This window comes from Anguilla rostrata, chromosome 1 (genome assembly GCF_018555375.3).
Source record: "Anguilla rostrata isolate EN2019 chromosome 1, ASM1855537v3, whole genome shotgun sequence".
Lineage (NCBI taxonomy): Eukaryota > Metazoa > Chordata > Actinopteri > Anguilliformes > Anguillidae > Anguilla > Anguilla rostrata.
Genome location: NC_057933.1, coordinates 38,537,560 through 38,554,076, shown reverse-complemented (window position 1 = coordinate 38,554,076; position 16,517 = coordinate 38,537,560). Strand labels below are relative to the sequence as shown.

General features: G+C 39.1%; 1 protein-coding gene across 2 annotated transcripts in view; it reads left to right on the top strand.

Moving 5' to 3' along the window:
• prkd1 (protein kinase D1) overlaps window positions 1-16,517 on the top strand; it is a 350,726-nt gene that overhangs the window by 117,111 nt on the left and 217,098 nt on the right. For both annotated transcript variants that reach the window (XM_064308071.1, XM_064308080.1), the window contains exon 2: window positions 13,831-13,969. In XM_064308071.1, coding sequence (XP_064164141.1) covers window positions 13,831-13,969 — 139 coding nt within the window. The remainder of the gene's footprint in view (window positions 1-13,830; window positions 13,970-16,517) is intronic.

Here is a 16,517-nt window from a genome sequence, read left to right as displayed (position 1 = left end):
ATACAATGAGGTTGAAGTTCAGACTATCAGCTTTAATTTCAGGGTGTTTTCATACATATCGGATGCACCGTTTAGAAATTATAGAACCTTTTGTACATAGTCCCCCCCATTTTCTAGCATCAAAAAATATTGGACAGTTTAACATAATATAGAATAAAGTAATCATTTTTAATATTTGTTCGCATATCCTTTGCATGCAATGACTGCTTGAAGTCTGCCACACATAGACATCACCAGACACTGGGTATCTTCCCTGGTGATGCCCTGCCAGGCCTGTACTGCAGCCATGTTCAGTTCCTGCTTGTTTCAGGGAATTTTTGCCTTCAGTCTCCTCTTCAGCATGTAAAATGCACGTTCAATTTGATTCAGATCCGGTGATTGACACGGCCAGTCAAGGATTTTTCACTTTTCGGCCGTCAAAAACCCCTTCGTTGCTCTGTTTTGGGTCATTGTCTTGTTGCATGATGAAGTGCCGTCCAATGAGTTTGGAGGCATTTGGTATTATCTGAGCAGATAAAATATTTCTGTAGACTTCAGAATTCATTGTTCTACTTCTGTCTGCAGTCACATCATCGATGAAGACAAGTGAGCCCGTTCCACTGGCAGCCATACAGGCCCAAGCCATAACACCCCCTCCACCATTTTTCACGGATGAGGTGGTATGCTTTGGATCATGGGCATTTCATTTTTTTCACTCTGGTACATGTTGGGCTGTTGTCAGGGGGGTTTTCTTCACCATAGAGAGTATTCTCCAGTCATCCACTACAGTGGTCTTCCTCGGTCTACCAGGTCTTTTGACATAATTGAGTTCACCATTTGTTTTTTTCTTGTTAATGATGAAACAAACTGTTGACTTGGGCATGCCCAGGGTTTTTGCAATGTTCCTGATTGATTGATTTACTTTTCTGAGCCTTATGACGGCCAGCTTAATTTGTGTTGACACTGCTGTCTTCCTCATGTTGTCACCCCAACAACAATCTCCAAAGGCAATTGCAAAGTCTAGAATCAAGACCAGACATCAACAGCTCTCTTCTGCATTCACTAACAACACAAATGAATACACCTGCCTAATGAGACACATATGTGAAGCCAATTCAACCAATACTTGTAGTACCTTAAAATGGGGGGACCATGTATAAAAGGTGCTGTCATTTCTAAACGGTTCATCCGATATGGATGAAAATACCCTCAAATTAAAGCTGACAGTCTGCACTTCAATTTCATTGTATCCTTTCAAACTCAAAGTGCTAGAGTACAGAACCAAAATGTGTCACTGTCCAATGAATTATGGTGCTCATTGTATATAGTTGCATTTGTACTAAACTAAGAGTGAGGGGGTGGTCACACGTGCGAATGCAGGCGAATGATCATCGCCTGCCGAGGCGAAATTTGTACTGTCGTGCTGAATGTGGGCAATGCAGGATGTGACGCACACTGAAATCAGTTTGCTGGTTTGTAGTCCGTTTGAGTGATTGCTGTTGTTGGTCACACATGAGCGGTTGTGATATCACATGAGCGGTTGTTGGTTTTGTGACGGGAAAATGTATACTGAAGACCGTGCAATACCGGCTGGTTAGACACAGCAACAATCAAAGTCTCCTCTATCCTGGCTCACTAAGAAAACTGCAGCCAATTACAGCCTAGTGGGGTCAACCACACACACTTCTTTGCTATTGGTTGAGGCTGCGAATTCGCCGGTCAAAGTTCACCAAAGTTGAACTCCACGCGAAGCGAAGATGCGAATTTGCTTCGCCACTAGAAGTGAATGTTTTATTCACCTCTTCGCTCGCATAGAATGGAAGTGAACGGGAGGCGAATATTCGCCAATGTTAATTTTCCGCATGTGTGACTGCGCACTGAAGGACGATATATAGAAAATAAGGTCAGTTACCTTTTATGGCCAATATGTAGGCACATTAGTACGACTAATTAGTAATTACTAATTGGGTTAGTATGCAACCCAAAACCACTTCATTTGTAATATGTAGTTTCAGGTGGATAAATATTAGCTTGGAAACATCTTTCATAATTGTTAAGAGTATGAAACACAGAACTACACATGCACATTCAGCGTTATTATTTAAAAACCTGTAGAATTTGTGATTTGTCCTTGCTTGAGTGCTGCAAATAATTCTTTAAAAAAAAAATAAACCTTGTTTACTTCTTCTAGTATCGTGTTTAATTATTTCAGTGTCACAGAGAGCTGGAAGGGTAAGTATGCCAGCTCATTAGTTGTATTGTCTTCATCACCCCTGCTCCACATTTTAAACCACACTGGACTGTAGAAGGTTGTTCATTAATGCTGCCTGCACGCAATGTTACTGATTGCATTTTGTTGGGTGTTTCTGCACCTGTAAATGAGCTGCAGCTTGATAGGAACAGCAAGTCAACTAACAACATTTAGAAAATCATTCACAGTTGAACTGGGGGAAAAGTTTTCTACACAATATATAGTCTTTTAGAAGTGTGAATAATTTCAAGGATATTCTTCAGTCATAGCATGCTCTGCCCTCAGCTTTGAATAATGAATTCAAGCATTTAATTAATTTGTAGCTTTCTGTTTGCAACTTGTGCCATTTTTTTCTTGACTGTAAACTGTTACCATGAACACAATAAGTTTCAGCTTATGTATGAGCGATAGCTACAAAAACAGCATCGACATAGCCGACGAGATCGCCTGCAATCGCTCTCACCTCCCACAATCACACGCTTGTGGGCATAATAAAAGGGGAATGGGACATTGTTGAACTCAATGCTTGGCATTCATAAAAATGTTCTTTTCACCACAAAAAGATTGTATTCCATCACAGCAACAAGATAAACCAAACTATAGCCCTAAAATATGTCAATACAGCAGTGAAAACGCTGCTTACTGAATACTAAAATAAAAAAGACAATTTTTTCAGAATTTATAACATCAGTACTGTCAATATCTGCGACTAAATATGGAATAAATATACAACCTTAACATTGTAGACGTTACGGTTGGACAATCTGTTTGTGAAATATACGCCCATTTGTGACGCCGGGGTAACTTCCTGAATAGCTGCGCATAATACCACATATGTTGTTTACAGTGCGGTCGCCCTTTGGTAGTACAATCTGGCTTGATTGACAATTAATATATCCAATAGGTGACAGTATTAGCTTTCTAACAATGTGTAACATGTCTAATTTTACTTTTGGAATAGTGTTTTATAAACCTGTGTAACCGAAAATTGTGAATCATCATTGCCGTCTTACGCATTCACTGTGGTAGCAGTAAAAGATGCTGCACCCGGTAAAACGTTATTGATCAATTTTGTCTTATTTTGTGAAAACATTATTATCATTGAGGACTTCTGAGCATAGCTAAGCCATATGTTTGCTGTTGGACCTAACTGACAGTTTTTTGGAGTAAGTCAGAAGAGGAGAACGACAGTATTGATTCTCTGTCTCGGTCTCTATCTACTGAACACAGATATCATTTCATCATCACTATGTAAGTGTTACTGCTCAAAATACTTTGGTTATATACGTTATTTTTTAAACTGAGTGTCTTTAAATAGGTTTGGTATAGTGGTATTTTATAATGAAGATATTTAACACTGTAACATAAGCATTTGCTGGTAGCACAGTTGTGTTTGTGTTTTCATGCACTGGATATGATGTGAAAACTGGAACATCACCAAAACGTGGTGTGAGGTTGAATATTGTTTTAATGTCGTCCCATCCTCATACAAGAAAACATTACATACTGTAGAATACAGAAAAACATACTAGAGTTCTGCAGTCCAGAGTTAATTATTAAACATTTAGATGGCGTACCGAATTGTGGGACAATGTTTTTGCATTATTAATCAATGTTTCGTCTTAAACCTTCATAAGGGGCACATTTATATGCTTTATAATGGACAAAAAGCATTTTATTCATTTTTGATACTCTTTTGATACTCTTTTGATCTTTTTTTTGGATGATGTTTTGAATTTGAAATTATGGTGGTAATCATTTCCATTGAAGGTTACATGCATAATAATTGCAAGTATTAATTAAACCTCCCGGTAAAAAAACGAAGGAAATTAATCACAAAAAACATTTTAAGTGACATGTTTGCATTTTCCAAAAACCTCAAAACACAGGAAATTTAATTGATCAACCTGCTCTCCATCAAGGGATATCAGCACAGATCTTTGACAACTGATACAGCTTTGTATATGTGTACTGTAATTCAAATAACATGTTCTCACCATTGTGCAGATTTCTTAAGATTACCACATAATGTTAGCATGGCCAACATTTGTTCCAGGATCACGGCTTGTGTTCTATATCTGTGCTGGAAGGATATCTTTATGGTCTTCTGATTTTTCTGAAAACAACAGGTGCTCTGCTGTACACATAGTTTGCTGTCACATAATATTTGCATGGCCAACCTCTGATCCAGGATCACAATTTGTGGGTCCGTCTCTGTGCTGCAGGGATATAGGAATGATCTTCCTGATCATACAGGAAACAGCAGGTGCTCTGCTGTACACAGAATTTTATGGTTTGGCAATTGGATGATCTGCTGTTTTGAGGGTTTCTGGTATTCCTCCTGTTTAGTAGAGGAGATGTGTCATGCTCCTTGCTTGATAGGGTAGTACACGCTGGTACGTGCACTGTAGTACCTGAAGCAAATCCATTCAGCGCCAATCCAAAACAATTTACTTACATATTTTTTTAAATATTTAATCGAAATACGTGAGTTGTCTTGACATACATCTTGAAATATATTTGCTTGATGTGTTAGCTGTATTTCTGCATTCATTTTGAGTTTGTGTTAATAACAGGTCTCCCAATAAGCAATATGGTCAAGCTAAGGACACGTGGGTATATCAATTGTTATGTTTTGTGTGTCACACCAGTATGGAATTTTTGCTCAGTAAGAACTATGCATATAATGGCATGTGTCAATTACATTGATAAAAAAATTGATTTGGGAGAATGTTCTTGAATGCAGAGTTTTGTAAGCTTTGCAAAAAGAAATGGCTTTGAGTTTTATTTTACAATTTTATGAACTAAATAACAATTACTTCTGAGTAGGAATGTGGCAGATGTAACAAAAACGGAAGTACATCATGTTTGCATCAAATCTTGCCCCAACAGGCTTCAGTTTCCATAGTGTAAGTTGATAATGCATAAGGTGTTTGAGCACCTGGCCCCAAGTTGTAACAGCAAAATGTCAGGCACATACAACTGGCCAGCAAACAGTGAGAGACCGTCTTCTCGCCAGCTCTTTTTCTTCACCATTGGCTGTTTTACTTGGCTCCCTTGGTAGAATGGTAAAATGTCTTGTCAGTACAAATGTTATGGAGGAATCTGACCTACTGACATTTTGCTGCACCAGTTTTAATTCCCGCACCAAAGACATTTCACCTCTTCATGTGACAGCAGCTGGGATAGTTCAGAGGGTGGTAATGAGGAGAGGTGAGCGGGGTCCTCCGGACATAGGGACACACACACCTATCACACCCCTGGGGATGGTGGGGTGATTGTTGAGGCAGCTCAGATGATTGTCAAGGAAGACAAACTCAGTGTCTGAGTGGACCCTGGTGTTTTGTTGCAGAATGCGTCATATGAACTGAACTAGATAATCACCACATTGTGTCGGGGTAAGAGAGGTGCTGTAGGGGGAGGGTGGGATGGGGGCCACTCAAGCCAGCCAATTCCCTGCACTAGGTAATTTGAAAAAATTGTCTGGTTGTGTCATATTAGGTGGTGAAGGGAAAGGTACAGTGAAAGAGCAAAGGCTGCTTCATACTTTCCGAGATCCGCCTCCGTGGACAGCTGCGGACTTGTACCGGTCGCGCGGACGCGCATGCGGTTCCATTCATACTACACTTGAGGGTCCGTGTCGGTCTGGCGTTCCACGTATGCGCATTTCCTGATCTACACTCCATTCCAGTTCCATTACCACAGAGTGAATGCGTTAGTGAATGCGATGTTAAGAACATTTTCGGTTACGCTGACCTATAAAACGCTATTTCAAAAGCAAAATTAGACATTCTACACATCGTTAGAAAGCTTATACTCTCACCCACTGAATAAATTAATTGTCAATCAAGCCAGACTGTACTAAAAAGGGCGACAATGCCATAAACAACAGGTGTGGTATTACGCACAGCTATTTTGGAAGGTACCCAGGCATCACAAATGCGCGTGTATTTCACAACGATTCTCCAAGACAATATATGACCACTCAGTCTGAAAAGGGACATCTCTATGTGTAAAACCAATGGGAAGGTTGTGGGGCGACATAGCTCAGGAGGTAAGACCGATTGTCTGGCAGTCGGAGGGTTGCCGGTTCAAACCCCGCCCTGGGCATGTCGAAGTGTCCTTGAGCAAGACACCTAACCCCTAACTGCTCTGGCGAATGGGAGGCATCAATTGTAAAGCGCTTTGAATAAAAGCGCTATATAAATGCAGTCCATTTCCCAAGGTTGTATATTTATTCAATATTTAGTCACAGATATTGACTGTAGAATGACATGGTATCATTTTTTAAAACTTTGTCTTGTTCATTTCGTTATTCAGTCAGCAGCGTTTTCACTGCTGTATTGGCATATCTTAGGGCTGCTGTCGAGTTTATCTTGTTGCTATGACGGAATATGATTTTTGAGTGGTGAAAGAATATTTTTATGAATGCCCAGATAGAAAATATAAATGTGGGTAATGGCGGTAATAATCGCACAACTTCAAAACTAGCATCCATAAAATTTTGTTATCTGGAGCATGCGCAGTCGGCGCGCTTGCTATGCATACAGTCCGCGCGGTCACAAATTTTGGCCTGCGCACGGACATCCGACATTTACGTCACAAGGACCAAAGCGGACCCTTGCGGACACGCGGACGCGAAAAATATGAAGCAACCTTAAGCCACATGTGTTTTCAGGAGGGTTGACTCTGCACATCCTGTGGACTTGCACATACGTACACACGCACACACCACACACACACACATACAAACACACCACATACACATACAAATAAATACACATAGGCACAAAAACAAAATTTAATTAAAACAAATCAATATGCACAGGTACATGTAAGTACAAATTAATGAACATACACAAAAATAAAAATGAATATGTATACCCATACAAACAAATACACACAATGACACAGAAATACTAATGAATGTACACACAAATGTTTGCGCAGACCATACTTGCACACATCTTTTAGGGTCTAAGGTGAGGGTTGTGATAACACTTGCACACACACACGAGAGCATGCACACAGAAACTTGGATTGGGTGTGGATGTCTTTAATTAGAGGGCTCAGTTTATTAGCAGCAATCCTCAACCATGTGGCCTACCAGCAATGATCTTAATGTGAAGCACCAAGGGTTTGAGGTGGGGGTGAAAAATGGTTGTCAGTGTTTCTTATATGGCTTAAGGAACTTTATGCTGTTTGACTACTGTTAAGAATAACGCCAAAAGGGATGTGAATAAAAGAATGCCTCATTGCATTGTATTTCTAACTGCGGCTTGCATCTCTCAAAGGGTTAATAACCAGGTTCTGCTTTCCCTGTTTCCCTTTGATGGCCTAGAAGTGCAGCAGATATAAGGGCAATGAATAGTGTTCAATCAGGAAAGAGCCTTGGGTTCTGCTGCCATGACAACCCTACTGTTCCAGTAGGTCTGCTGTCATGGTGACCTCAGAACCACGCTTGCTTCTCTGGTTCTTTTTGTGTAGGCCTCATTAGACACAGATGGAAAAATACCATGCTATTAACCAGCGACAAAAAATAGACATAGAATATAAGAAATGTCCCTTTTCTTTTTTCTGGAGCTGAAACAGATGATAAATACTCGAGTGCAATTTATGAAACTCACAGGCCATTTAAATTTTAGGCGCATATTTGAGGGCAGGCTTTTTATGTCTTGTTTCATTGTACTGTAACGTGATATATTTATCATTTACAACATGTCTTTCATAAGTATTTGGGAAATTATAGTACAGGCTGTTGAGTCAAAAGAATTAAAATAAGATTTGCCATTAATATCATAGGTGCAAAACATCCAGTTTTGATGTTAATTTCTCTTTGGACTGAGAGTGCCCAGTTCAGGCAGACGTGAGGAGACCACTAATCCACACTAATCTGAAGCTGTGGACTACAGTCGAGAACAGGAATGCCTTGGTTCATTCAGAGAAGGAGACAATGTTCCTTCCCATAAACCCGAGAGGAGATCATTCTACATTTTTAAACATTTCCAAGTTCATTTGTAAGATTGCCTAGAGACCTGTCAAAAGTAATTTGCAAGCTTTTAAATTTAAATGTCATTTTGACAATAGATGTAAGGCACTTCATAATATATATATTTTTAATCTTGCATTTACCTGTTGAGATTCCACTGAAATTGTATAAAAGGGCCATGCGCCTTAGATTTCATTGTCTGTTCCCAGTGCTGACCATCCCCCCTCATTCAAACTCACACTGTGGTATCCATAAAAACTTTATTCTGGTTTACTTCCCCAGCTACATTCCCTAGGCTACTTACAATTTTTTGTGATAAATCACCAAGACCTCACCCATATAATCAGACTACAAGTCATGATTTGCCCTCTGACATGTCCATCACTGCTACCTTAATCTCAGGCCAATGAGGTTAAGGACACAGGTACAGTATAACGTAACTGTTCCTCTCCCAAATTAGCAGTTCCCCACCCAGACCAGAAGAAATAAGTTCCTGAACTGCATGGACAATTCCAAATGGGTTTTTAGTATATGCGGTGTGCGTCAATACCGATCAACCACACACCCGGAAAACACACCCTCAAATATAAAAACAACCCCGGATGCTCATGTTGTGTTGTGTATGTCATTAAAATATAAACTGGATGCTGGACTCTGTGTATTCTTACACAAAAGAACTTGAACCTGTGCATTGTTTTTATAGAAGGTTATTACAACCCTCTAACCCTCTTCTGCTCTTTCAGTCTCCCATATTACTGCATATTCTTTATGGCTTTCCTCTTTGTAAGTGGGAGTTGAATCCTGGGGAGGAAATTTTGACTGAAGTGATTGATCTGTTTTGTGTAGAGGTTTGAAGTTAGATCTGAATTGTGATCATCCAGGCATACTGGGAATTGATGGGCTGAATGAATGCTCAGAGAGTTTTGCATGTGCACGCGCGCACACACACACACACACACACACACACACAGCCAAGCAAAGGGGGACTTTTTACACTTTCTAATTCCTATCTTTTGTCATTCCTTTCTTTCTTTTCCCCCTATATCTGGACTGTCTGATCACGTCACTCTCTGTCTGTCCCTCACTCCCTTTCTCTTACTTTTTGTTTGTCCCTCCATGTGTCCCTCTTCCCCTCTCCCTGTCTCTTTTCTTACACTCCCTGCCACTCATTCCTCTTTGTCTTTCTTCTTTCCTCCCTGTCTCTCTTGGTATCTCAGAAGAAAGGCTGGGCTCACCTTTGTGTCCTTTCTGTTTGCTATTGTAATTTTGCAAATCTGCCAGAGCCCACCCCCTCATTTGTAGCAGTCGTCTGATTGCAGAAGGACAGCATGCGATTATAGAGTGCCAAGCAAAGCGCTGTGTGACTGAGTGACAGTGCACCATGGAGGAGGTGACAGCCTGTGAGCAGGGAGTGCATGAGCAGAGAGGGGAATTGTGGGATTGTCACAATTCTGTTACCAAACACAACAGGGATCAATAGTTAGTGCAGTGCAACAGCATCTGTACCCAGGTCAATCGATGTGCTATTCACTTCTTTGACATTGGACTGATTATGAAACTGCTTTTAAGATACAGCTGATCCACAAACACAAGAGAAATGCACTAAATTTCTGTGGTCTGATAATTATGAGCACATCTAGAAACTTTAAAATTCTTTGCATAAGAATGTACAAAACACATTTGCGTTTGCCCCAAGATTCTCCCTTGTCAGAACATGAACAACAGGATTTGGGTGTTGATGTTATCAGTTGAACATGAATTATTATATATGTATGAATGATGAGAGAAGATGGGGTGATGTTATGGATGTTATGGGTAATGTACTTGGGGTAATGTACAGTGGGTTCAATAAAAAGGCCATTGCGGTGACATCAGGACCATCTTCATTGGCACATCACAAGGCTTAGTGGTCTTTCCTGTGTTGTTTAGACTCTACACAGATGACCGTTGTAGCAAATGCCCTGAGACCTTTCTTAGGTATTTGGATGATATAGTGGACACCTCCGTCTCTGAGGAAATGCTCCAAACTACTATCAGCCATTTCCAACAATGGTGTGATGCAAATTTTTTAGACTTGAATGTGGAAAATACAAAAAAAAAATGGTCAAGGACTTTGTTCGTCCTGAGGCACTTTCACATCAGAGTGAAAACAATAGAAAGAGCTGCGGAGTTTAAGTATCTGAGACATCACTATAGACAACAAACTGACCTTTGGAGCCAATTGTCATTGACTGCTCACCAAATGTCAATCAAGACTGTTCTTCCTGTGCAAACTCAGGAAATTGAATGTCAGTCAGACATAACTGCAAGCATTTTACACCAGCTTCATTGAATCAGCACTGACCTTCAGGCTAACAGCTTGGCATGGCTCTCTAAATAAAATCAGACAAACTAAGCTGGAGAAGGTGACATTACTGAGTTAATGAGACAGAAATCAAAGTGGGACAACCGCGAGGAACCATGAAACAACTTTATAAGGAGTGGATAGTCAAGAAAGGACAAAGTCCTTCCCTCACACCCCCTGAATCATCTAAACTCCTCAAAACAAGTTTGAAAATCATTGTAAAGGGAAATGAACAGGCTTTCCAATGATATAAGATACAATGCTAATAATACAGTAACAACAGAGATATGATCGACCAAACACAAATTTCGTTTGAGGAGTTTATGTCACCAGGAAGCAGACTGAGGTCCCTTTCCTTTAGAACAAGGAGAGCACTCAACAGCGTTGCGCCAACATCTGTTTGCCTCATCAGTGACAAATCGCACCTTAATTTTAATGTTTAATTAAATTTTTTGATTTAGCCTAGTCCAAAAATGTATTTTAGTGTTTTCGTTCTATGTAATTAATGTATGGAAGTTCTTACTATAATTTCCTTAATAGAATTCATCATTTCTAATTTGTAACAATAGAAATGTAATTTAGAAATCTCTAAATGCAATGTCTGTAATTTGCTCTCTTAATGTAATTTATGTTAATTGTTTATTTAATTTCTTGCATGCTGGCTACTTCACTTGAAGTTCTCCCTGGGAAAGTTATTCTATTCTATTGCATTGTGCATCTAGCTTATTTCACTGAAATATCAGCTTTTCCAATACCTTTAATGTCTTACCACTGGATCACAAAGGCCATATTTGACTGCTGCCTATAATGTGAATGTAGTGGCACACTTTGAAAATACAGTGGCGCGATGATGAAGTCAGTCACAGCATTTCAAAACCACTTTCAGCTAAAAAAGGTCTTCATTGAACTAAATTATAAGTTCATTTTTGAATGTGCTGCTAGGCTACACACAAACCTGCACCCATACTTGTCTTACTCGTAACAAACTTCAGGACCCCTGTTATAGTTCATACCAACCTGCAAGGGCAACTTGCAGGTTGGCATGACCATGATTTAATATGTGGGGAAATAATGTAGCAATGGGATTTTAAAGTTAAAAATAAAAAAATACGCTTAGAATTACATCTGTGCTTACTTTTGTAACGTGATCAGCCACACCCACCTGAAATCCAGGGAAATCGAATGTGACCAAGGGACCGGGAACAGGCAAGGATGACAAAAACAACAGGGAATGCCAATAGATGAAGTCATGATGTGAGGAGAACCTGTAATTTATTTAAATAAACATGCTTTATTTTGCATTATTGTATTAGTGCTCCAGTACAATCAATTAGCTGGGATGTTGCTAGCTAAACATAGGCTTTCAGACGCAACCTCAACCTGAAAACGTTTGTTTTTGGTACTGCCTGATATGCATTAACTTAGCAAACAATGGTAAGCAGTAGAAACTTTGTCATAGTACAGTAGCTCTCACAAGTCACTCACAAGACATTTGTCCAGTTCACGACCAAGTTCTAACCTTCTAGCTAGATGTCTTGAGGTGTTGCTACAGTATTTCTCCATAATCGTCCTTCCTCATGATGCCATATATTTTCTGATGTGCATCAGTCCCTTTTCCAGTAAAACACCCCCACAACATGATGCTGCCACCCCCATGCTTCACAGTTAAAACTTGGTCGCAACTGGGTCTTCCAGCAGGACAATGATCCTAAGCATACCTCCAAAGTTGTAACAAAATGGCTTAAAGACAACAAAGTGAAAGTATTGGAGTGGCCATCACAAAGCCCTGACCGGAATCCCAGAGAAAATTTGTGGACTGAACTGAAAAAACACGTCCGAGCAAAGAGGCCCACAAACCTGATTGAGTTACACCAGTTCCCATGCCCTGATTGACTTAACACAGGAAATGTGTGGTAACATGAAATGTGTGGAGTTGTGAAAAATTGAGTTTGACTGTCTTTAGCCTAGATGTTTGTAAACTTTTGGCCTCAACTGTACTGTGGAAAGAAGCTCACTTTTTGGCTCTGATGATTATTATTGCAGCGAAGCTGTGTACCTACTTAACCAGTAGCCCCAGATTGTCCTGATTCCCTGTCCCAAACCAAGCGGTGCCACACTGGTCGTGAAGAAAAACACAAATGTGAATTTAGTCAGATTTATGAACAAATTTTGATCAAGTCCATTTGTTTATAGAATTTTATATGAACAATTGAGAGTAGCTGTAACATGCTAAGCTGACTGTCATTGTAGTACTGTGTTGAAAGGAAAGAAACTGTCCAATGTGTCTCCAATACTGCCCCATTGCCTGACTTGGTCTAATTTGGTATGGAAACATAAGGCAACAGTTGTGGCTGTGCTTAAGCAATTGTCATAGGTTTGTTTCGGTTATTTTGTGAGCTTAATTATCATTGAGTGCTAAAATGAATTGTTCTTTGAGCTGGATTTGATTGCTTCTGGGTAATTTTCCTTTCTTTTCCTGTTCCTTTGTCAGATGTGTTCTTCGATGTGTGTGTCGAATTAGACAGTAAATGGCAGCTTTCCCAACATATTGTGTTATTATTTACTATGTTAAATACTAAGCTTGTATTGTATCAATAAATTCAAAAGCTACTTAAATTCTTTATGAGATATACTGCTAGTTTATTTTGTGCACAAGATGATGTCAGACCTGAACATATTTTCCTACTTTCAAAATATGTAGTTTTGTATAAACAGCAAAATAAGGTCAACTGCATGAATTGGTACTTAAAACTATCCTGTTTGTGTTTTGACATTTTATTTTGCAGGGCTATGTTTCCAGTTTGGTCTTATACAAGATATCCTTTTATTCCACTGTGAGAAGCCATGTCATGCTATTAAGTATAACTTGTGGGTTTACAGTTTAAATTCTGCCTTCACCTAAGTTTGCCTGGCTGCATCTATAGATTTGTTGGCAGCTGTATTATACTGTTTTTTGGATTGTTTATTACACTTGTATCTGAATCAGCTTCTGGTAGTATTAATCATAAAGGGGACTGAAAAAGCGCCTGAATCACTGACTGATGAATTGTGTTTGATTATGGAAATCCAATGTGAGGATCCCAATTATATTGCCATTAGGAGACATCCACGCCCTGACAAAAACAGAGTTTTCCAAAAGATGTCGCTCACTCCAGGCAGTGGGCATATTATACGAATGTTATGTAATACGAATGTTTAAACTCTTAGTCTATAATACACGTAACAATAATCAGGATTAAAATGTATTTCTCTTTCTCTTCTCCTCAGTTCCCAGAGTGCGGCTTCTACGGGATATACGATAAAATCTTGCTTTTCCGGCATGATCCTGGCTCCAGCAACATTCTGCAGCTGGTTAAATGTGCCACAGACATCCTCGAGGGGGATCTGGTGGAAGTGGTTTTGTCCGGTGAGAAATTGTAATGTGTCCTAAATGAAATTCCTTTCCAGCAGAGATCTTGCCACATTCCTGTTTTTCAGAAATAGCTGTCATATCAAGCTATTTCAGCTGAATTGTTTATATAGCATAGTCAACACATTAGCGACATGGAGAACAGAAAGGATTCCTGTGAGGTTACATTTGCAGTTAATATATATATACTGCATTGATTGACTTTATTTGATAGTAAAAAATAAACATTTGATGGTGATAAAAATAGACTCACACATAATCCCTGAAGACAAGACCGTACTGAAATAGGATAACTCAATAAAGTCACAACAGTGTTGCCACTGTTCCTCCTTGTAGCAAACATGCTTAAGACCATAAAACCTATTATAATGAACTAAACAATTATAAAATAAATCTTAAAAACAGAATTAAAATGTGCAATAGAATGGCCTTTAAAATGAACATATCCTAATATAAAGTGCCCTCTGGGGTATTGGCACCCTCAATTATTATGAGCAAAAAATACTGAATAACATCCACTTTATTGTTTATCAAATGTTTTCTGTGCTCAGTGATATGAAAAAAAATGATATAGTTTTACTGTAATACCATTGTGCATAGTAAAAAAATATTTAAGACAAAATCATTTTTATTCTATGTGTCACATTTATTGACACCCCTGAATTGAGCCCTGTGCAGGGGTGATAACAGCAGAGTTCGCTTATAGTGCTCAATGAGGTTAATACCTAATGGGATCTAAGACTATTCAGTCTCTCCAGATCCTTCAGCCCTTGGTCTTTGCTTGTGGATTTTTTCTTCAGCTGACCCCACAAGTTTTCTATGGGGTTTAGCTCAAGGGACTGGGATGGGCATTGCAAAAGTCCAAATGCAGTCCAAAAGCTTGATTCTGTGGTCAGAGAACCATTTGTTTGTTTTTTTTATCATTGTCCCACTGGATGATTCAACCATGACATGATCCTGGGAGAGGAATCCAGATTTTCATATGAAATCTTGTATTTGATGGAGTCCATGACACCATGTATCCTAACACGGTTCCCAGGCCTTTGGAAGTAAAACTGCTCCACTTCACATTGAGGATTAGGTTCTTTTTTGCATGACCATGCCTCTTTTGACCCCAAACCCACCTCTGGTGTTCATTGTCAAAACCTCTATTGTTGTCTCATCTGGCCACAGAAGTTCTAGTCACATTTAAGAAACTCCTGGTGGTTATGTTGGTTTGATGATAGCAGAGGATTTTTTCTGGAAAGACTTCTAAATAGCTTGTTGGCATGGAAGTGGTGTCTAATTTTAGTTTTGGACACTTTTTAATGCCAACATTCTCCAACTGTGATCCGTAGGGAGACTTTCGTCTCTCAAACCATCCCCCTCACAGTAAACGGGGGCAAATACACTTGTGTCCTCTTCCAGGCAAGTTCATCATAGGTCTGGTTGTTTGAAACTTCTTAATAACTGCCCTAATAGTGGAGATGGGTATTTTCAGACCTTTTCCTATATTTATAGCCATTGCCTTATTTATGAAGGTCAACAACCTTTTGCCTCATGTTGATAAATGACCTACAGCTGTTTGGCCTGCATGTCACCTCGTAGTCATAGCCCAATGAAGCAGGAATTCATAAATGACCTAAAGGCTCAGTTGTGCAAAAAAAGTAAACTTTTAATGGGCATATATGTCAATTAGATTTTGTACATAAGAATTTCTAGGGGTGTCTGTTTTTGAGAAAAATAAAAGTTTTTTTCTTTGAAGAATTTTACCTCAATTAGATTTCACTCATATTTTAACTTTAAGATCAAGGTGATAGACAACAGACATTTTTCCATAAACTTTTTTGCTCATCTTTACCAAGGTTGCCAATAATTGTGAAAAAGTCTTTTTTGTGAAAAAAATAAATAATTATTTGACAAATTGGCTTCTTGTCCACATCAATGTTTTAAAAGTGGCTTTGCTTCAGCTATGTTTCTTTAACAAAGAATATTAACATTGGCAACACTAGATCTGGTGTGAAGACTGACATCACAACCACACCAATATATTTCTCCTGTAAAATGCCTTTGGAAATGTGTGTACATGTATACTAACATATCGAAATTCATATAAATGACTGAGGGGCGACATAGCTCAGGAGGTAAGACCGATTGTCTGGCAGTCGGAGGGTTGCCGGTTCAAACCCCGCCCTGGGCATGTCAAAGTGTCCTTGAGCAAGGCACCTAACCCCTAACTGCTCTCGCGAATGAGAGGCATCAATTGTAAAGCGCTTTGGATAAAAACGCTATATAAATGCAGTCCATTTACCATTTACCATTACCATTAAATATATTTCCGTTTTTTTATAACTCAATTATTAAAATATTCAGTTTTTCTCAGTTATTATGCATGTTATGTCACCAGTGAGATAAGGTTTGAACTAATAATTTTCAAGAAAAGTATGATGTATCTATGTTGACTTGGATTGAATAGCCATGTGTAAAGAGTGACACTATTTACACAATTCTGCATTTATATGAATCAGCCAACTGATTAATCCATTAACAGGGCATGCCAAATTAT